The 18,896-nt window shown below is 45.0% G+C and overlaps 1 protein-coding gene across 1 annotated transcript; it reads left to right on the plus strand.

The window, feature by feature from the left end:
* The first annotated feature begins 332 nt into the window (after positions 1-332).
* Positions 333-18,406, plus strand: gas2l1 (growth arrest-specific 2 like 1). Its single transcript, XM_054611549.1, has 5 exons — positions 333-1,037; positions 9,455-9,562; positions 13,458-13,554; positions 14,441-14,699; positions 16,107-18,406. The coding sequence occupies exons 1-5, from the start codon at positions 333-335 to the stop codon at positions 18,178-18,180; spliced, it is 3,243 nt and encodes a 1,080-aa protein (XP_054467524.1). The 3' UTR covers positions 18,181-18,406.
* The last annotated feature ends 490 nt before the right edge of the window (positions 18,407-18,896 follow it).

The raw sequence follows: 18,896 nt of genomic DNA on the forward strand, positions 1-18,896 counted from the left end.
GTGGATTTCTGTGCATGAGAAGATGTGGGTGGATTAGCCGGGTGTGCATCTCCTCTCACCGGGACCCGGCGATGCGCTCTTTAGAGGAAACGGGTTTCGCTGAGACATCCGGAAAAACGCATCCATGCGCCACGGCTAGACCTCATCCCGATGCCACAAAGCCTGGTTCCAAGGAGCTCCCATAAGGAACCACACATGCAGATCGGCATGGGTGCGTCAACACGGTTATTTCGCTTCATTTTGCGGGCGAGGCTTTGGAGCTCAGTTGTGCAATGAGACAATCAGGAATCATCAAGTAGACTTTTATTGATAGGCGATATAAACTCGACAATATGGCTGATCAGAGCAACATCCAGTCCTCCGCCTCCAAGAGTATCCGGCCTTTTAAATCCAGCGAGGAGTACCTGTACGCCATGAAGGAGGACCTGGCTGAATGGCTCAACACCCTGTATGATCTGGATGTCACTGCGGACTCCTTCATGGACGGACTCGGGACCGGCTGTGCCTTGTGTCGGCACGCCAACAACGTCAACCGAGCCGCGCAGGACTTCCAGCTGGAGTACCCGGAGGCTGCACAGCCCATGAAGGTGCCATCTAAAGATGTAATCTTCCAATCACGTAATGTTGTCGCCGGCTCGTTCGTGGCTCGGGATAACGTGTCCAATTTCATCAGCTGGTGCAGGCAGGAGCTCTGGATCAAGGACGTCCTCATGTTCGAGACCAACGACCTGGTGGAGAGATGCAACGAGAAGAATTTTGTCCTGTGTCTCCTCGAGGTGGCGCGACGCGGGTCCAAGTTTGGCATGTTGGCCCCCATGTTGATCCAGCTGGAGGAGGAGATCGAGGAGGAGATCCGGGACCAGGAGAGCCTGCGGGTCGAGGTAGGAGAGCCAGCTGAGCAGAGCCCGCCGAGCAGGTGCTTCAGTCGGAAGGAGAGCAGTCACAGTGTGGAGGATGAAGAGGATGAACCTGATCCAGAGCCCTTCATCTGGCCGCAGAAGAGGGTTTTATGTGACATGCGAAATCTGGATGAGTTGGTGAGTTTGAAAAATATTCAAAAAATCTGATTATGAATGATCCTGAATAACCAGTTGACTCCATACAATGAGTCACAACTGCATCATGATTCATGCTTGTCATCATCATGATTCATGCTTGTCATCATCATATAGCGTAATGATCTTGCGGCTCAATTTTCCAAACAATTGAATCCTCACTGCTCATGACACAGGTGTGACATATAGATATACAGTCTCCCACAGGCTTCTCTTCAGCTGGCCTTGTTTGGAAGTTCATATCATCCAGTGTTTCTTGTTGTTGTGCTGAACAGCATGACGCAGCTGATAGAACACCAAACTCTCTCACAGTAAAACTCGGAAAGGTGTCAAAAGTCATCTCTGAAATATCGTGTCGGTGCTATGAAGAAGGCAGGCGCCTTATACATTCCCTGTGGTGTGAGTTTGTGCCCGCGTCTTAACTTTGTTTTTAGACAGTGCTGTTAAATTCCTGCTCACCTGTAGGGTCGGTGTGTGTTTGACACCCAAATTCTTGCTTTCTCTAAAAGGTCACAGGTCAGCTCGGTGACATTTCACCTGCGTTCTTGTTAGAAATGTCAGCTCTGTCTCTACAGTGATGATGAAGATCTTCAGCCTCTTTCATTTAGCTTGTCCATCAAGAATAATCAATACAATATCCTGCAGGGGAGTTCGATTTTAAATTGCATGCTGCTTCTGCAGCTCCTTCACCAACACATCTAGGTTTCAATACATTTCCTGTGGAGTTCAAACCATCGACTCTTGTCCCTTGTCCTGTTGAATTGGCTGACCTTTGTGAGGGCCTGCCTGACACGAGCACATTAGAGAGGCAAAGGTCTTGTTAGGGCCAGAGATAATGAGCAGAGAGACAGACCAGCGGGTTGTGAGCGGGGAGACGACGATATTTTCATGTTGATGAAGAGAACAATGTCCGTCTTTGGCACCAAAGATGTGAGGGGGAGCAGGGAGGGAGGGAGGAGGGGGAGACAGTCACACTCACGCTGGTCAGGCAGCAGAGCAGAGCGGCTCCAGTGTGACCTCCAGAGACAGAAATAGGAGCGCATGTGGAGGAGGAGGTCCAGACTGTCTGAGTCCCGCAAACTCTCAATCATATGACGGAGTATTGAGGATTAAACCAGCCCACTGCATTTTCAGGGCAATAAGATCGCAGGAAAGCTACAGGGCGTATGGCTGTCTTGCACTATCTGACATCCACACTGACACATTTGACTTGGAAGTGGCATTCCCAGTCATCATGTGTCTGGTGGATAACATCTCCAGCTCCCTGTCAACCTTAGAAAACTGCGTGCATGTACACTGCGCAGAACAGCCCACATCAGCAACATGAGCCTGTTCACACAAGAAACCACAGTGGTACAAAGATGAGAGGCTGTAATATTAAAAATAGTAACCACTGAACCATAGTACCAACACATTTTGCGCTAATGACTTCATCATTTCTCTTTTTGAGGTCAAGACATATATCAACTAGATACCTCTTCATTTTTCCTGTCTTTTTCTTTTTTTTTTACCAGGAAACAATCAACATTAAATCCACATTTTTCTAAAAATACAGTTATTTTATCAATATCTGCTCAATCATACAGCCGCTCAGTTCTTGCTGCAAGGCATTAGGCCTCCCTGTCCTCAGTAACATCAGTCACAAGTTTATCCTACAGAATACTTTTCTTTGTATTTCTGTCTTATAAGAGATTAGTGTCGCGTTATTACTGGAAACCTCATCTCTAGTAGAGGTCCACAGCTGTGACACCAGACTGTGTGTGCTGCCCTCAGTCATGTCCGGCTTTCCAATCATCTTTTCCAAGATGGATTGTGTTTCACAGGATGGTTTGGTTCTTATGTTTGCTTTATCATTTACTGATTTTTCTCTGTAGATTTTTTTTTTTTTTGAGCTACTATTAATTACAACACTTTGAATCTGATTTTTTATAAATCATTTTTTTTTATCCATTAACTGCTTTTCTATTCATATCCAAGGAAATTATTGATGAAATGTCATTAATTAATTACCAGGTCATTAACTCCCATAGAGACGTGCACACCAGCCTCAAATGCCTGTGCAAAAAGAAATGCTACAAATGTGCAGATTCCATTTAGTTGTCTTTACAAAAACCTGACGGTGTGTAGGTGAGCTCAGGACTTTGTAATTACATGTGCTCGCCGCCACAGTGCCCTAATCCAATTAAATCTCAAGCAGAAAATGTGAGCTGTGCAGCGTATGCATGAACTCTGAGTGTTTTAGGAGACATGTATACAGGATCATAATAATACATTATTCAGTTATAGCATAAATTCAGAATCGTATAATCATTTTTAAACGTTATTTCTGGTGTGCTATCTTTAAAAAGTTTGCCGTTCTTGTGCAACTCACAGCCTTTCAAGGAGGTCTGTACATGTGCTACTGTGTATTCTTCTATACATTGTGTGGTTACCGGATGATCAAACTAAGCTTGTTGAGTTCAACAAGACAATACGAGTGTAGTGATAATAGGATTAGAGGTCCTTATTCTAACAAGTGTGGAGTAACAGTCGACATACAGACAGCAGGATTACTTTAAGTAGTCCCTTTTAAGGACATCTGTCTATTCAATAATCACACTAACATGTATCACCATATATTCTAAGTTATTATTTGTCCTCATTGCACTCTGCTTATGTAACAGTAAAGTGACTTTAAACTTGTGAGTCCTAAAGCCAGAGTTGTTAATGCTGAGAAATGAGCAAGAGTACATTAGATTAAAAAGGATCCAACCTTAAAACCCAGCACAGTGTTGCCAACTCTTTTCCAATGAGTAGCTATGAGCACTAGCTCCAAGGTAGGTAGTCAAACATTTGATGTGTCAATCAACGACCTTGTGGATACAATACTATTTAATATTAAGGAAGCTGTTGTCTAGCGTTGTAACAACACTCACCAACACTTTGTCTGTCTCCCACTCATCCACCACTACGCGTGTTATTACTCACATCACTGTGGGACGGTTTTCCACTCTAAAGTTGAGGAAGTGACCGGTGTCTCATTTCCTTCATCATAACGTCAGTGACAAATCTTTTTCCCACTCCTGGAGTTGGTACAGATTGTAGGTACAATTGTAGGTACAGACAGCATCTGGTTCACATCGCTCCCTAATCCTTTGCATTAGGGTATTTTCTTTCATATCACCACTATATAGGGATTATGAAAGCTACTTCAATTATAACTATATTTTCCTATAAGCCGCAAGCAGCCTAATGTAAACAAACACCCTTTTCTATATTGCCATTAGGCCCTGGGCACATACACAACAATGCAAATTGACATACATGTAACAATTAAAATTACATTGACTGACCCCTTAACGCCCCCTCTAATAGTTCACAGGTTTACTGCATGCATAACCATGTATACAACCCATTATTTGAGCTTGTAAACGACAGACCATCAGAGCTTCACAGCCTTCCTTCATTCATATCTTGCCTTCTTCTTGCTCGGTCATTTAAACTGGTTCATGTCTCTTTTCACCCCAGGCTTCAACATTCAGCCCTTGTTTAGTTCATATATGTCGGAGCCCTCATTCCCATCCCCCACCCCTGTCTCCGACAGAGATGATAAAGCAAAGAGCACAACAGTATGTCTTGTTGCTGGCATTGACGGGGTGATGTGAATAGACTGCCACCCTTGACAGCGAGGCAATCAAAGGCTGGCGTCTCAATCAAAGACTGTGTATGGAGACACCAGCAGAGCGAATGGGGGAAGGAGTAATAAAGAGAGAAAATGTGTGTATTATGCCTACATGGACAGTATGCTCCATTAACCTTATGATCCAATTCATGCATTCATGGAATAAAAAAGGGGGAGTAGACAACAGATAGTGTGCCTGCAGTGACTTCACTGTACACTCTGTTAAACCTGACTGCAATGGATGTTACTCTGGGAGGGAGAGCTACAGTACAGAGGGGAGCTAGAGTGAAAGAGAAAAGTAGGTCATCATGCTTTTCATTGGGTCACACTCATACGCTTTGCTGAGAGAGCGATGCATCCTTCAGTTTCTCCCTCCTGTGTCACTTGCACTAATGTTTTTATGGTTTTAGTATTTGAAAGTATTTTTTTACCATCTAGACTTTGAACAGTACAGACCAGATTTGATTCCTCCTCCATATTTCCCATGCAGCAGTGTGAGTCTTGAAACAGCTGACTCTGCACTCTGCCCGCTATTTGTCTTTATTGCCTTGCGTGTGATGCTGTCCCTGGATTGTTTGCATGATTATCATTTAATTGGGGGTTTATCCCATTAGGCTTCTGTCTGTGTGAGTAGTCTATTTATTTTTGCACCTGCCTGCAACCTCCTCATGCTGGTCTCAGGTGGAGACAGTCAGGATTAGAAAAGCGTAGGACATCAATCCCTTTAACCTCAGCTGTCACAAGGAGAAGTGCTGAGTGTTCTTGAGCCTCATCAAAACAAACCGAAAAATGACATAGATGCTGGTCTGATATTTAACTTCCCTCCCTGGGTGATTACATCGCTGTCTGACGGAAGCAGATGCATAATAGAGTTATTCGCCTTGCAGCACTTGATGTCCATTAGATTCATGTATTCTCCCAGCATCCCGATGGGCAGTTTGTCATGTGGCCAGAAGAGAGGCATCGATTTTCGTGAATGGTTTCCTTGAAGCGAGGCCTGCCCTGGAGCCAGTATGATTACATTTCTCCCTGATCAAACACACATCACAGGTTATAAGATATATAAAGGCATGGTGTTATTATTTTTGTAACAGATGGAATAGTTTTAGACTTTTTGTATCATATGCTTATTTGCTTTCTTGTGTCTTTATAGTAAATATGTTGTAGATTATCTAGCAGGTGGATTTTTTTTAACCTTCGGACAGAGCCAGGCTAGCTGTCTCCTCTGTTTCCAGTCTTTGTGCTACGCTAAGCTAACCAGATGCTGACTGGACAGATATAAAAGTGGTATCAATGTTCTCATCTAACTCTCAGCCAGAAAGAAATTGATTTTCCCAAAATGTTGAACTATTGCTATGATTCATATCTTGTAATATGAGTCAGCTGATTTTCGCTGTGGAATATTACTGGCATAAACTCACACACCTGATCCTGAGGCGTTTATCCAACTATGTTTTTCTGTCTCATCTTTGCTGGTCTGGCCTGTTGAACCAGCATGCGACCAGCCTTTAAATGCATATGTGTTCATGACCCCTCCAGGTTGCCCCCTAAGGCTACAGGTTCTAACATACTCAGCATTAATTCATTCATTTATCAGCTCCCTGCACCCCCAGGTTGTTAAAAGAGATAATTTGTGCAAAGGAGGTCGTTCCGTGTTTATGCGATGTTGCGTTGTTGTCCACAGAGCAGTCGTTTATGCAGGCTGTCAGGGCAGAGGTTTAATACGAGGATAGAGTCTGACATGTAGCTGTTTTCAGTTTGCGTTCACAGGCCTTAGGAATGCTACAGTGGGTGGTGAAGTCAGAAGTTCAAAAACTCTCCCTCCTACCAAGCAGGCGCCTGCAGTGTTTTCTTGTCTCTCTCTGCTTATCTGAAGGTGAGGTTGGTTTATCTTGGGTAGTTTCAAGTCATGACAGGCGATCCTCAGGGTAACAAGATAAGCTAAGAGAAGAGTCTTGTTTTCATTTTTTAAATTCACCTTGAAAACACTGTGTCACACTTGTGCCATCTTTAATCCTCCCAAATTTCTTCACCTTTTGAAAAGACAATGTATGCGACCATAAACCCTCCAATCTGCAGTTGTGTGTTAGGAAGTCATATCCTGGAAACACCCTTGTGTACATTCCTGTGGAGTGTCTTGTAATGTTCACTTTTAATTGTTGAAGTTTGGCAGTAATTATCCTTTGCACAGCATTCATAAAAGGAGCCAGTTGCAGCAGGCCAACACACCTATGTTTGATGACTCCATTGGATCAAACTGTGTGGTTGTACGTTGTTTGTTGACTCATGAGGAGAACAGACTTTATTCAAATGGATGTGCCGCTTCTCAGAGTACAAAATGTTGACCCCACTCTGAAAACAAAACCAGAATACGAAAACCAGAACTTTATTATGTATATTCACGAAATATCAACCTATAAATTAAATCGGTAAATGTAGAGTAGGACAGTATTGGCAACCTTGTACATTCCTTTGTTATACTCCTTTTGTTATGTTAAGCCACAATATACAGTCTTAGTGTAGCATGTTAGTCCACATCTCAAATCAGTAAAGAAAATGGAGAATACAACCAAAACATCTTTATCTGCCCCTCCATTTCCTCTCTACATCCCCAGGGTTTGCTCAGCCCTCAGTATCGAATGGCCCTTCAGATGTTGGGAGGTCAGGAAGGAAAGGAATGAAGAGATTGTTGACTCACACTGAGCAGATAGTACATGATGAGCGCTGGGATCATTAAAGCAAAATGTGCTGTAGACATTCTTTACACTAAACTGCTCTGGGACAAACCCAGCTGCTCAATCCAAAGGCAAGGTCGCAGCCGTTTCTTAACAATGAAAGTGTTTCACTCTCTGCTCAAAACATCTATGCATTCCTATCTTAAGATAGATACAGCAGATTCTCAGAATATGGGAGAGCAATGGATTATTCAGTCGCTTTTCTTTTGCTTCACAAACATCTGCAGCTCTTACTGAGAGCGTCCCTCATGTGACGAGCCTGCATCCATAATTCATCTTTCAGTTTTTCTCAGTGTTCCAGCTCCACTTCCGCATGTTTCCAGTGTGAACTTGTTTCCCTCCTCCCCTTCTATCTCATTCCAGTGTGTGTGTGTGTGTGTGTGTGTGTGTGTGTGTGTGTGTGTGTGTGTGTGTGTGTGTGTGTGTGTGTGTGTGTGTGTGTGTGTGTGTGTGTGTGTGTGTGTGTGTGTGTGTGTTTTAATGTCAGTGTTTGTACCTATTGTTGACACAGTGAAGACATGGGAAGTGCACACATTTCATGTCAAAGGCTCCACAGAATAAACATTTCAAATGCCAGGACTGCTATTGATTAGGTTATTATTAAAATCCTGCTCAGTGTTTCATAAGAGAAACAGTGTGTGAGTCCTTCACCTTCCCTCTGGAGGAAAATGCATGACATCAGCTGAACAACTCTGGAGAGGTTTTGGGAGCGAGAGAAAGGCTTTACTATAGCAAGAGTACAGTTAAAAAGGAAAGGGCAAGGCTATGTGTATGTCTGTTGCCATAGCAATCTTTCCATTAAGTCACTGGCCGGGGTTTTTCCAAACAGGGCTCGTCCACCTACTGACAGAGCGGAGAGAAAGAGAGGGAGCAAGCTGAAGTAGAAATGTAAGCAAAACAAATAAAGCAAAGACAAATATAGGGCTGGTCAGCGAGTGCGTGGGATAAGAATAAAGTCGGATAGACAACAAAGGAGAAGAGAAAGAAAAGACAGAAGCAGGTGAGGGAGAGAACAGAGAGGCAGGTGAGGTTCTGAGGCTTAGCGCTGATCCCACCCTCTTTAATCAGCACAGGAAAGAATGAGGGGTGCTGTTTCAGGAAAATAACAAGGTGCCTCCTTATGACATACATCCCATCAGCCCTGTACACAGCATGAAAGCTACTGTAAACAGCCAAAGGGTGGAAGCTCACAGCCCCGACATTTTCCTCTAACAGGTCATTTGATCACTTAAATATCAATTAAATACTCTCCTGCCCTCGGTAATGGCTGCCCCTGAACGCACAGTCATGGAGCAGCTATTCCTCTTCTCTCCCTGTGCTTCTTTCTGTCCACTCTGCCGCTTTACTTTCTCTCCCTCCTGGTGGACAAGTGTGCATACGCCTTTGTCTGAGAGAGACGCCAAGAAAAACATCAAAGTTGTCCAATCCTGCGAGAACCCAGGCCTGTGCAACACAGGCGGATCTCGCTCCACCCTGCAGTCGTGTCTGTGCCTAATAAGCACCCCCAACCACAGAGCACCGGCTTTGACTCCTTCGTTTTTCAAAACCCAGCTGGCAGCACAGGCCTGCTGACATCACCACCACCAGTCTGGTTTCGGAGCTTTTTTTTCCTCAGTTTATGATGTCACAACCAGAAACAATGTCACGTAACAGCCCAGAGAGGCAGCGAGGGAGAGCATTCATTAGCAAGCCCACATATGTATTTTTGTGCTTTTGTGACACTTTGCGGTGAACTAAATGACCAAAATGTTCTGGAGGGATGAGATGAAGCAGGGCTTTTAATGTGGTGAGAGAGCAGGGCGGGGACCCCTAACACCCGGTGGGTGCTTGTTGGCAGGAAGATGACGCACAAACAATCCACACTCAACCCCCCCCCCTCATGTACGAGCACTGACCTGAAGAACAAGGAAAGGATGACTGTCAGGTTCCCCTCGGATGTGTGTGTGTGTGTGTCATGTTTGTCGGCTGTGGATGTTAAATGACTTTTGTTTTGTTCTCCTCAGGTGCGTGAGATTCTGGGCCGGTGTTCCTGTCCGGCTCAGTTCCCCATGATCAAGGTGTCGGAGGGGAAGTACAAAGTTGGAGACTCCAGTGCATTGATCTTCATAAGGGTAGGTGCTCACCTCTATAAACTGAATTGTATATCACTGTGAGCCACCAGACATGTCTTTGTTTTCACTTATTACATTTATAAAGTAAGGTAGACAGGAAAATAATTAAGCATGGTATTGTGAGTAAAATTCAAGAAGTTTGATCAGCTGCATGGATGCTTTGAATGTCAAGCACAAACACAAAAGTCAATGACTTTCATTAACCAACTCCAGGTCTTTTAAACATGTTTTTAATTAATTTAATGAAACTAAAACAGCCTTTGATTAAGCTACTTAACATTACTTGAGGTATAAATAATATCAAATGATAGAATAAAATAAAAGTTCCCACACACTGTCAGGTCACTTGCACTTGAAGGTTATTCCTAGGTTATTACAACTTGGGTCTTATTTTAGTAGTTTTGACCATTTCTCACTTTCCTCCTTAATTTACCTCCAGACAAAGTGGTTTATCTGACTAAACAGTTTTGTGTTTCTTGCCTTTTTCATTGCTGCAATGTTGCCATGATGCCAGATCAGAAACTACAAAAATGCTGACCAAAGTTGTACTTAACCTGAATTATCCGTTTACTCCACTGCACATGTTCAGCTGAATATATAGAAGCTACTTTGGCACATTGCACAGAAGACTGTGAGGCCTGCAGTAATTGCATGGAGCCATACGGTGTTAGCATATGGCATCATGTGTTGTTTCAAGGAGAGCAGGGTTATGCAGCAACAGATAAAACCTCTCAGCTGCTTGACTGCATCAAAGCCCAGAGAACCGTACAGTGTATGTAACGGCATTGTGAGTCCTGTCTCTCATATGAAAGCGGCCCACTCCACGGACTGTACTTTTGTTTTCCCTACTGAGACACAATTAGAGCTTTAGGTCACTTCCTGTGTTGGCCCTTATCTTGGCTGTAGCCTGTTTCTGCTGGACTGTTTGTCTCAGTTTCAGTGTAAGAGCTGCCACTGAACCCACATCAGGCCTCACAGGACTGGGCAGGAAGGTTGGTTTATACTGGGGATCGATATGGTCTCACTTACCGAAAATGGACCCCAGCCAGATTAATGTGATTTAATGACTCGTTGCCCTATTATAGATCTTAAATGTCAAGGAGATGTGATATACACTATGTGGAGCAATGTTTGGTACATGCACTTCTATCTGGGAAATAGTATTTTCTACTCTATTCAAATGTGTTGCATACTGAATTCAGTAGGAATAACTGTAAGGGACTGTAGAATGATTTTGAATCTTATATTTCACTTAAAAAAAAGGTAAGATCCTCCCCAGCGAAATCAATACTTTATTTGGGTTTTTTTTTTTGCTGACAGATCGTTACCACAAATAACTTAAAGTTTAGATGAAGAATTTTAGATGGTGCAATCTCTAAAGCTTATAAAATAACATATATAAATGGAATAATAATTTACCCCATAAGCGACCTAAGCACACATTAGCCGTGGCAAACATAAAATGATTAATATTCCAGCCGCTCTCTTTTTTTAAAAGACTATGTAACATGTATTTTGCACACTGAAATGGTCCTCTGTCATAAATAAAGTCCTGAAATAGAGACGGGATTGATCTCCTCTGCAATTTGAATTCATGTCATAAACGCACAATAATGAGCGATTAGGCGCACTAAAGCCATCATTAGCAGCCGCTAAATTAATCCTGCGAGAGAAGGCTGAGGTATAAATGCGTGATAGGGAAAAAAATAAAAGACCTTCCTCCCTTCAGGAAAATTAAAAATAATTAACCTCCCCCATTTTATATTTTCCAACAATCCCTAAAATGGAATGTAAAGTGTTTGATCAATGGAAGCCAATGTTTTCCTGTTGGAACAGCCTTTTTAATGGGATAGACGTATTCAAATGTGTCTGTTTGCAGTGTGTGTGTGTGTGTGTGTGTGTGTGCGTGTGCGTGTGTGTGTGCGTGTGTGTGTGTGTGTGTGTGTGTGTGTGTGTGTGTGTGTGTCTGAGAGCCTTTGACTTGTCAGATTAGCTTTCATCACCCTGTATCCGCCCTCGCCTGATTCCTCACTGGGAATGACAGTGATCACACATATGCCCAAGCAGCTACAAGTGCGGCCAACACACTTCTCTTATTCTTCTGAGGGGAGGAAGCGGGCAGCCGGTTTAAAAGCCAGTAAAACCCCTATTCAGCTGCCAAAGCTCTGACAAGGATCTCAGGCTGAACGAGGGGATGACGCAGAGAAAGCAAATGGGTGAACGGGCCCGCATGCACTTAATAAGGCGTCTTTGTCTCTCTAGAGGGAGGGGATGCCTTCAGTGGAGGGACACAACAGCTGAAATGAACCATGAGTTTAATTTTTGAGCTCACCAGCAAGATTTTAGAAGAAACTGGTTCAACACGCCCCCGCAATGATGACAAGAAGTCTCTCTGTGCGCTGTTGCCATAGAAACAAGGATTAGGTCTCTCTGCAATGAAGACTGTGATACCCCTTCAGTGGTTGGGAAATTAGTCAGCTATGCCACAGATCTAAAGTGGAACACGGTCCCAAATCGCCCATCTAGCCTCAACAGACTCCTCAGCAGAGCTGCAGAGTTATGTACAAAGTACCAAATGCATAATTCACTTGTTGGTTATGGAAACAAGTGATATAGAGTGAAATGAAAAACATTTAAAGCACTTTAAGACCCTTGATAATTATCTTTATAGTCATGCAATTATCCCACTCAAATGTATTTGTTCATTTGGATTCCTGGTAGCTGTGACCATCATGACAGCTACTCCTCCTCCACAGTGAAAACTAACAAATTCATTAAAATAGAGATATAAAGCCGTGTATATTAAGTCACAACAACACCACTATTATGGTTTACAGGTATGCAAAAACTAAAATAAGTGATAAGAGAGAAGTATCAGCAGATATTTTCTGTAAAATGCCTTTACAGAGCAAAAGTTGGTCTGCTGAATTGAAAAGTTATATTCCAAAGTAAGCTGTTTATAATGTCAGATCTGATAGAGATAAGCAGATCAGCTGTTTGGACGGATTTGATGTGCTAGGGGAGCAAGGCCGATGAAAAGGCCTGTCTTGGATTGGCCGGGATTGTATTAGAGAGAAGGTGGGGTGGAAATAAACTCTGTGCCAGCCCTCGCAGATCATCCCCTATGGCTTTGCTTTCCTGCCCTCTGAGACCCGGGTACAACCTTTAAAACATGTGGCTGGCAGACCCTATTACACAACCCAAGGCAGGGGGACGCATCCACGGGGCTCTCACATCCGGCAAAATGTGTTGCTTCAGTGAAGGCAGCTTCTGCCTCGAGGGTCTGACGCTCCTCGGTCTGATATTGTGGATGTGTGTGCTTCAAAGAGCAGAGGAGAGTAGGAAGTGACATATCCAACCAACACCCCCCTCTGTTATGACGATCCAGGCCCCCTCTCCTCTCTGCTCCTCAGCTTAGGCTACAGTTGCCGTGGAGAGGAGCAGAGAGGACAGCAGGGGTGAGTTACCATGCTAATTCACCCTGCCCCCCTCTAAAAAACACGGGCAAGCCAGCTGAGAGGCATGAGATAGGCCAAAAACAAGGAGTGTCTTTGGCTCTTTCTTATGCTACCGTACTCTGCTTAATTGTGAGTTGGCATGGCAATGAACAGCCCTCATAATGGCAGCAGCTGGGGGTGATGTGGGAGAAAGAGAAGGGGTTGGGGAGGGAGAGACAGGGGCACAGTCAGGGGTGCATCTCCATGTTACGTAACATTAAAGACCGGTCAGCCTTCAGCAAAGCTGCCCCACTTGTGGAATTTGCATATCTATTGACTTGTACAGTGTGTGTGGTAGTGCAGTTTATCAAAAGGTACAGCCATTTTATTTGTGCATGAATGTGTATGTTACTTTCTGTTCATCTATTGAAACCTTGTTTTCTCTTTTCCTGCCCCAGGTCCTTCGTACTCATGTGATGGTGCGTGTTGGAGGGGGCTGGGACACATTAGAGCACTATTTGGACAAGCATGACCCGTGTCGCTGTGCTGCTTTTGGTAAGGTCATTTCTTGTTGCGCGTCCGCCCCCTTACAAAACAACTCAATTGTTGTCTGTCTGTGTTGCATAATTTATAATGCATTTCAAATCACAAACAAATGACTCACATAGGATGTGCTATGTTCAGAGTAGCAGCAGACTCTGTGAAGGTGAGCAAGGTGGAGAAAGAGTGTTTGTAATAAAAATACAAAAACAATATACCACAATCCAATTCTAAATTCTGTCACTTCATACATTCAGATTTTTGCTGTCAACTGATTTGACATTGTTAACCTGACCAAAATGACTAAATTTGTAATGGAAAATGTGAAGTCACTCGCTACTTGATCCCACAACACATCTGTGCAGCAGCTCATCTCAACACAAATACTTTTTTTTTAAACTTATGAACCAGAACCATTCAGTGTTTGCACTCACTTTAATTAGCAGCACAAAGCACAGTAATACATGCCCATACACCGGGCTGGGTGAGACCATCCCTCCAAACTGCTGCTGAAGTGATGATGTCAAGGGCCGAGCGTTTGGCCTGGACAGCTGACACTAGCTGAAATCATAATTGGTGCTGTATTTCTAGCCACAGGCAGCCACGTTGAAGATCATAGAGTTTTGAGTGATAACAGACATATGCTTTTTGTGTTCTATAAATGTTCTCCCTAAATGGTGGGATCATAAGTAAGGGTTTATTTATCTATCTCTGGCTCAGGGAAGCATACAATATCTACTGCTGCTCTCTGAGAGCTTGATGACATTGATGTGGTTAGCTATGATATATATTATGGACCTCTAAATGACTCGTATTCTGGGTGATTGTTCAGGCAGTCTGACAATGTGGGTTAGAAGTCCGTCTTTAACACTTCAAATCTGTAATCAATCTGTCTCCACAGCCCACCGCTACCACCAGGCCAAAGCCAGTGGCCAAGGTCAGGGGGCCCATAGCAAGTCCTCGAGCGCCCACTCCTCCCGCTCCACCAGTCCAGGTCCACACTGGCGAAATGATGGCATCGCACCTTACAAACCTGCTGACAGGCCGGGCCGCTCCCAGAACCCGTGTGTCCCCACTGAGCTGGACTCCGGTGCAGCGCGCAATCTGCTCCCACGGCCGCCACGAGACCGCTCAGAACCCCGCCACTTTAATCCTCTCAGGTGATTGTGTGTGTCTACACAAGTGTCTGGATAAGTGTGTTACGTTGATAAGAAATAAATCCCTCACAAGTAGCCTACCAGGTCACGCTCAGTAACTGCTGCCTGCTCTTTTGGGCCCACAGGTGACCAGACAGACAGACAGAGAGAGACACACACACATAGATCTGGGAAAATGCAAAACAAATACACATGCCAGGAAGCCACAGATTAGGCCAGAGCAGATTTGTCTAATCTCAGGTGACATTGCCCAGATAAACCCGTCTAACGTAGACATTCTACAGCACTTCTTAGTAGCTACAATGTGGACACCAAACATATTTACTCAGCTCTCCTTTCCCCCACTCTTTAACTTTCATCCAGTTAATACGTTTATCGACTGCCTAAAGACGGCCGTGATTCTTTGCGAGCTGTTGCTCAACCCTTTCTTCTCTCGCCATGGCAAACAGATGGTCTGAAATAGTATGAAGCCAGGGACAAATGAAACCACACTTCATTTTCTCTGATATGCTTCTGATGTAGCGGCCATGCTGGTGGGATCAGAGCCAGAGTAGTGGCATGTTAAGGCCATTGTAAGTGACTCTTTTATGGAATATAAAGACAAAAAATCTTTATGAAGCTGGTAAAAGGTCAAGTTGGTCACATACCTTTCCTATCTGCCAGAGTGTGACGGCTCCATTGTTTAACACAATTTGGAGCTGAATGGTGGTTGACTTTGGCTTCTGGCCAAAGTGTGGCTTATTTCTGTATTGAGCGATGGCTCAGACCAGAAGTCAAGGCAACAGCTCATTCGTATTAACCCTGCGTGGGTGGGGCATCCTGTTTCAAGTGAGCCAGACTAGATGAGGACTAATCTGACAACTATCCCTAGACAACTGTTCACAGCTAACTAGGGAAGTAGGTCAACAGGTGGGCTACATGCAGGCAAATTAGCATGCCTGAATATATACAAAGCTAATTTCTGAGGATAACTTTAGAAGTCTGGTGTATGAACACTAATCACAGTCGCAACCTGAGATCTAAATGAAAACAAAACTGTATACGACCTCACCACCAACATTAAAAACACAGGAAGTGTAGAAATATAGTAAATCTTGGGGTAAAACAGACCAATATGTTATAATATGAAAAGTTGCTTTATCCTTCTCTACATATATAGGATTATTTGTGTGAGTACACCTTACATCTTCATAGTCAAACAAATAACACACCCTCTACTGGGTATTTAAATGTCCAACTCACAATACATACTTTATTGATCTTTGCTTGTCAAATTGATCTAGATTCATTCTTCCTGTAGGTGAATGTAAGGAGCTGAATATACAGTTAGTTAGGGCAGTGCTATGTGTAAAATCGACAAATGTTTGTGGTATTGTTACGAATATAAATGAGTCTATTTATTCTCTACAGGAATAAGGACACAAAGTTGCCAGTGACAAGACGTCTGTCTGGAGACAGCGACTCCTCTACAGCCTCCTCTAAGGGAGGAGGAGGAGGAGGAGGAGGAGGTGGACGGTTCTCTCAAGGTGGTGCCTCACGACGCTCTGGTGATGACGTGGTCCTGCTCGTCAATCGCAAGGAGGGGAAGCATGTGATCGAGAGGCCTGGAGCTGGAGATAAGGCCCCGTCCCTGCGTCCCTTACTGCCCCGTGCACGCAGCCAATCTCGGGAACGTACTGGTCCGGCTCCGATACTCAAACCGAACCCACCACAAGTATCCGCTGATGGATCTCGCAGTTCCCGTACAGAGAGGGGACGCTCCCTTGGCAACGAGGGCGCACGGAGGCTCCATGCTCCACGCTCACACAGCCAGAGTAAGTTAACTTCCCGTACTCGGTCCACTGATCCCAGCCCCGGACCCACGTCGTGCTACAGAGACCCTCAGCCCCCACCTTCAGACAGACGAGAGGACCTTCGGGCCAAACAGTTGCCCCCCTCCTCTCCCAGAATAGGTGGTGGGTTCACTAAGAGGCAGTCGTCCTCTTGCTCTAACTCTCCTATGAAAGGGGTCCAGAACAACAACAGCAGCCCCAGCAAGAAGATTATAACTACTCCCAGACCTCCTGCCCCTCGCTCACCCTCCGTAGGAAAAGGCAGACTCCTGCCACCAGTCACCTCGGGAGGTCGACGTTCACCTCACTCAACTCCACGCAACTCTCACCATCATGCTGCCCGCTCCCCTCGGACGTCACAGGGCCCTCGCTCTGCTGGGCGAGGCCACCATAGGAGCTGGTCTGGCCTGGAGCGCCAGCAGCCCGAGGAGGAAGGACCGGGCCTCGGCTTCCAGATGCTGCCAAACCTAGACCCCCAGAAGGAGCAGGACCTGTATCGCAGCTTTGAGGCTGAGTTTCTGGCCAATACACAGCAGGCTATAGGAGTTTCTTCTAGAGCCCCAGGAGTGACGGTGCAGGGCGCCGGGGCACAGTCAGTGTCAGCACCCCCTGATCCTAATGTCACTGACTCGGCCTATTCCTCCTCGAACTCTTCCACCTCCTCCCTGAATGTCGGGGCAAAGATTGGAACTCTGCCTGACCTCCGGGAATCCAGGAGAACTAATCCCCGTCACTTTCCACCGGAGGACCCCTTAAATTTACTTTATGGACACAATTTTGGAGGTTCACACAACTTTGGTCAAGGAGAGGCTGAGCACTGGGGGGAGCGTGGAGGGGGTCTCAAGAAGCTCCCAGCCATCTCTAACTCCATCGAGGAGAGGGAACCTCCATCTTCCCTTCCTGGTCTTTGTGCCACAGACAGATTTATGAATCAGGTCCCCTCACAACCTGCTTTCCACTGTAGGAATATGAATGGAGACCATGGAGGTTGTCCTCCCACGGGGGGGCCGACAGCTCAGCAGGGTCAGCTTGGCTGGGGCACAGGGCCCGAAGGAGATGTTCCTCTGGAGAATCACCAGCCAAACTTACCGTATGAGCTAGAAAACGTTGACGGCAGTGATGACCTCCCGCCCCCGGAGGCTTGTCCATCACCTGTGCCCCTTCCCCCCTCTGAGGACTGCTCCTTCCAGGATTCCTCCAGTGAAAACTCTTCCATGTGCTTCAGCCTGAGTGAATCCCGCTCTGAATCCCCCCCACCATCTTCACCCCTGGCCAACGGGGACAACAATGGAGAAGGGCTGCAGACTAAGAAAGGGCAAAAGATGGCAGACAGCGTAGCCTCTATCTCTAAACACAAATTGAGAGGCAGAATGAGGCCTCGCACTGACAACAGGCCAGAAAACAGCCCCTCACGTATCCCCACCCCGGTCAGCTACAGAGATCTGCAGGCTCGCGAGACATTTTCTCCAAGCCACACGCCACCGCTGTCCCCTCAGAGCTCGCGATCTACCGGTCGTCCAGCCACATGCAAGAGCCTCCACCAGGCCTTTGCAGATATGATCCATCCTCAACCGCGTTGCCCAGCCATGGGAAACAAAGATTGCTCCTACCCTGGACAGTCAGGGAGCCTGGACACTGAAGCTTGGATGTAGCACAGATGAAACAGGGACTTGTTGTCCTGAACTTTGACTACTGTGTAAAAAAAAAAAAAGACTTAAGATTGGGGCTATAGACTGTTTTCATTGCATGTCTAACACTTTCTTTTTCACTTCTCCCCTCAAAAACTGCAGGGGGTCACATTGCTTTTATGTTGCACTCAAGCCAAATTATTTATTACCAAAGGATGGTTTTTAATATTACTTTTACTGTAATTTTAATGTGTGCATGGGGATGTTTTTGCCAATCATAAGGTGTTTTTTTTGGAAAGACACTTGTGAAATGCTCATGGTTGATACAGAGAGATAGAGAGAGAGCATATGTGCTGCCATGTGCCCTGCTGAGGGGCATGGTGGAGTGCCAGGGATTTAAAGCTGCAACTCCATAAACAGTGTTAAGACTAAACCTTTAGTCAGATGGATTGGCTCCCTCTTGTGGTTTGCCATTGTATCTCTGCTTGCCTTGATAGTCAATATACTGTATGATGACTGATATTTTCATTCTCTCCACATTAGTGGTCTTCATATAGGACTCAGTAAACTCACATTTACAATATTCTAATAGGTAACATAGATTAAGGTACCACCATCATTCCTCAGAACACTACATGCACTACCAGTCTCTGTACAGTTGTCTGCTGTTATTAATGTATGGTTTCACCTTTTCACAACAACGGTTGTGTAAATGCTTAATGTGCTACAGGTTTTCAAGA

Source organism: Anoplopoma fimbria, chromosome 13, assembly GCF_027596085.1.
Source record: "Anoplopoma fimbria isolate UVic2021 breed Golden Eagle Sablefish chromosome 13, Afim_UVic_2022, whole genome shotgun sequence".
NCBI classification, from domain to species: domain Eukaryota; kingdom Metazoa; phylum Chordata; class Actinopteri; order Perciformes; family Anoplopomatidae; genus Anoplopoma; species Anoplopoma fimbria.

Coding starts and splice junctions, on each gene's coding strand:
- gas2l1 (XM_054611549.1), top strand. CDS start 333: ATGGCTGATCAGAGCAACATCCAGTCCTCCGCCTCCAAGAGTATCCGG. Junction 13,555..14,440: donor GTGTCGCTGTGCTGCTTTTG/GTAAGGTCATTT, acceptor CTGTCTCCACAG/CCCACCGCTACCACCAGGCC. Junction 14,700..16,106: donor CGCCACTTTAATCCTCTCAG/GTGATTGTGTGT, acceptor TATTCTCTACAG/GAATAAGGACACAAAGTTGC.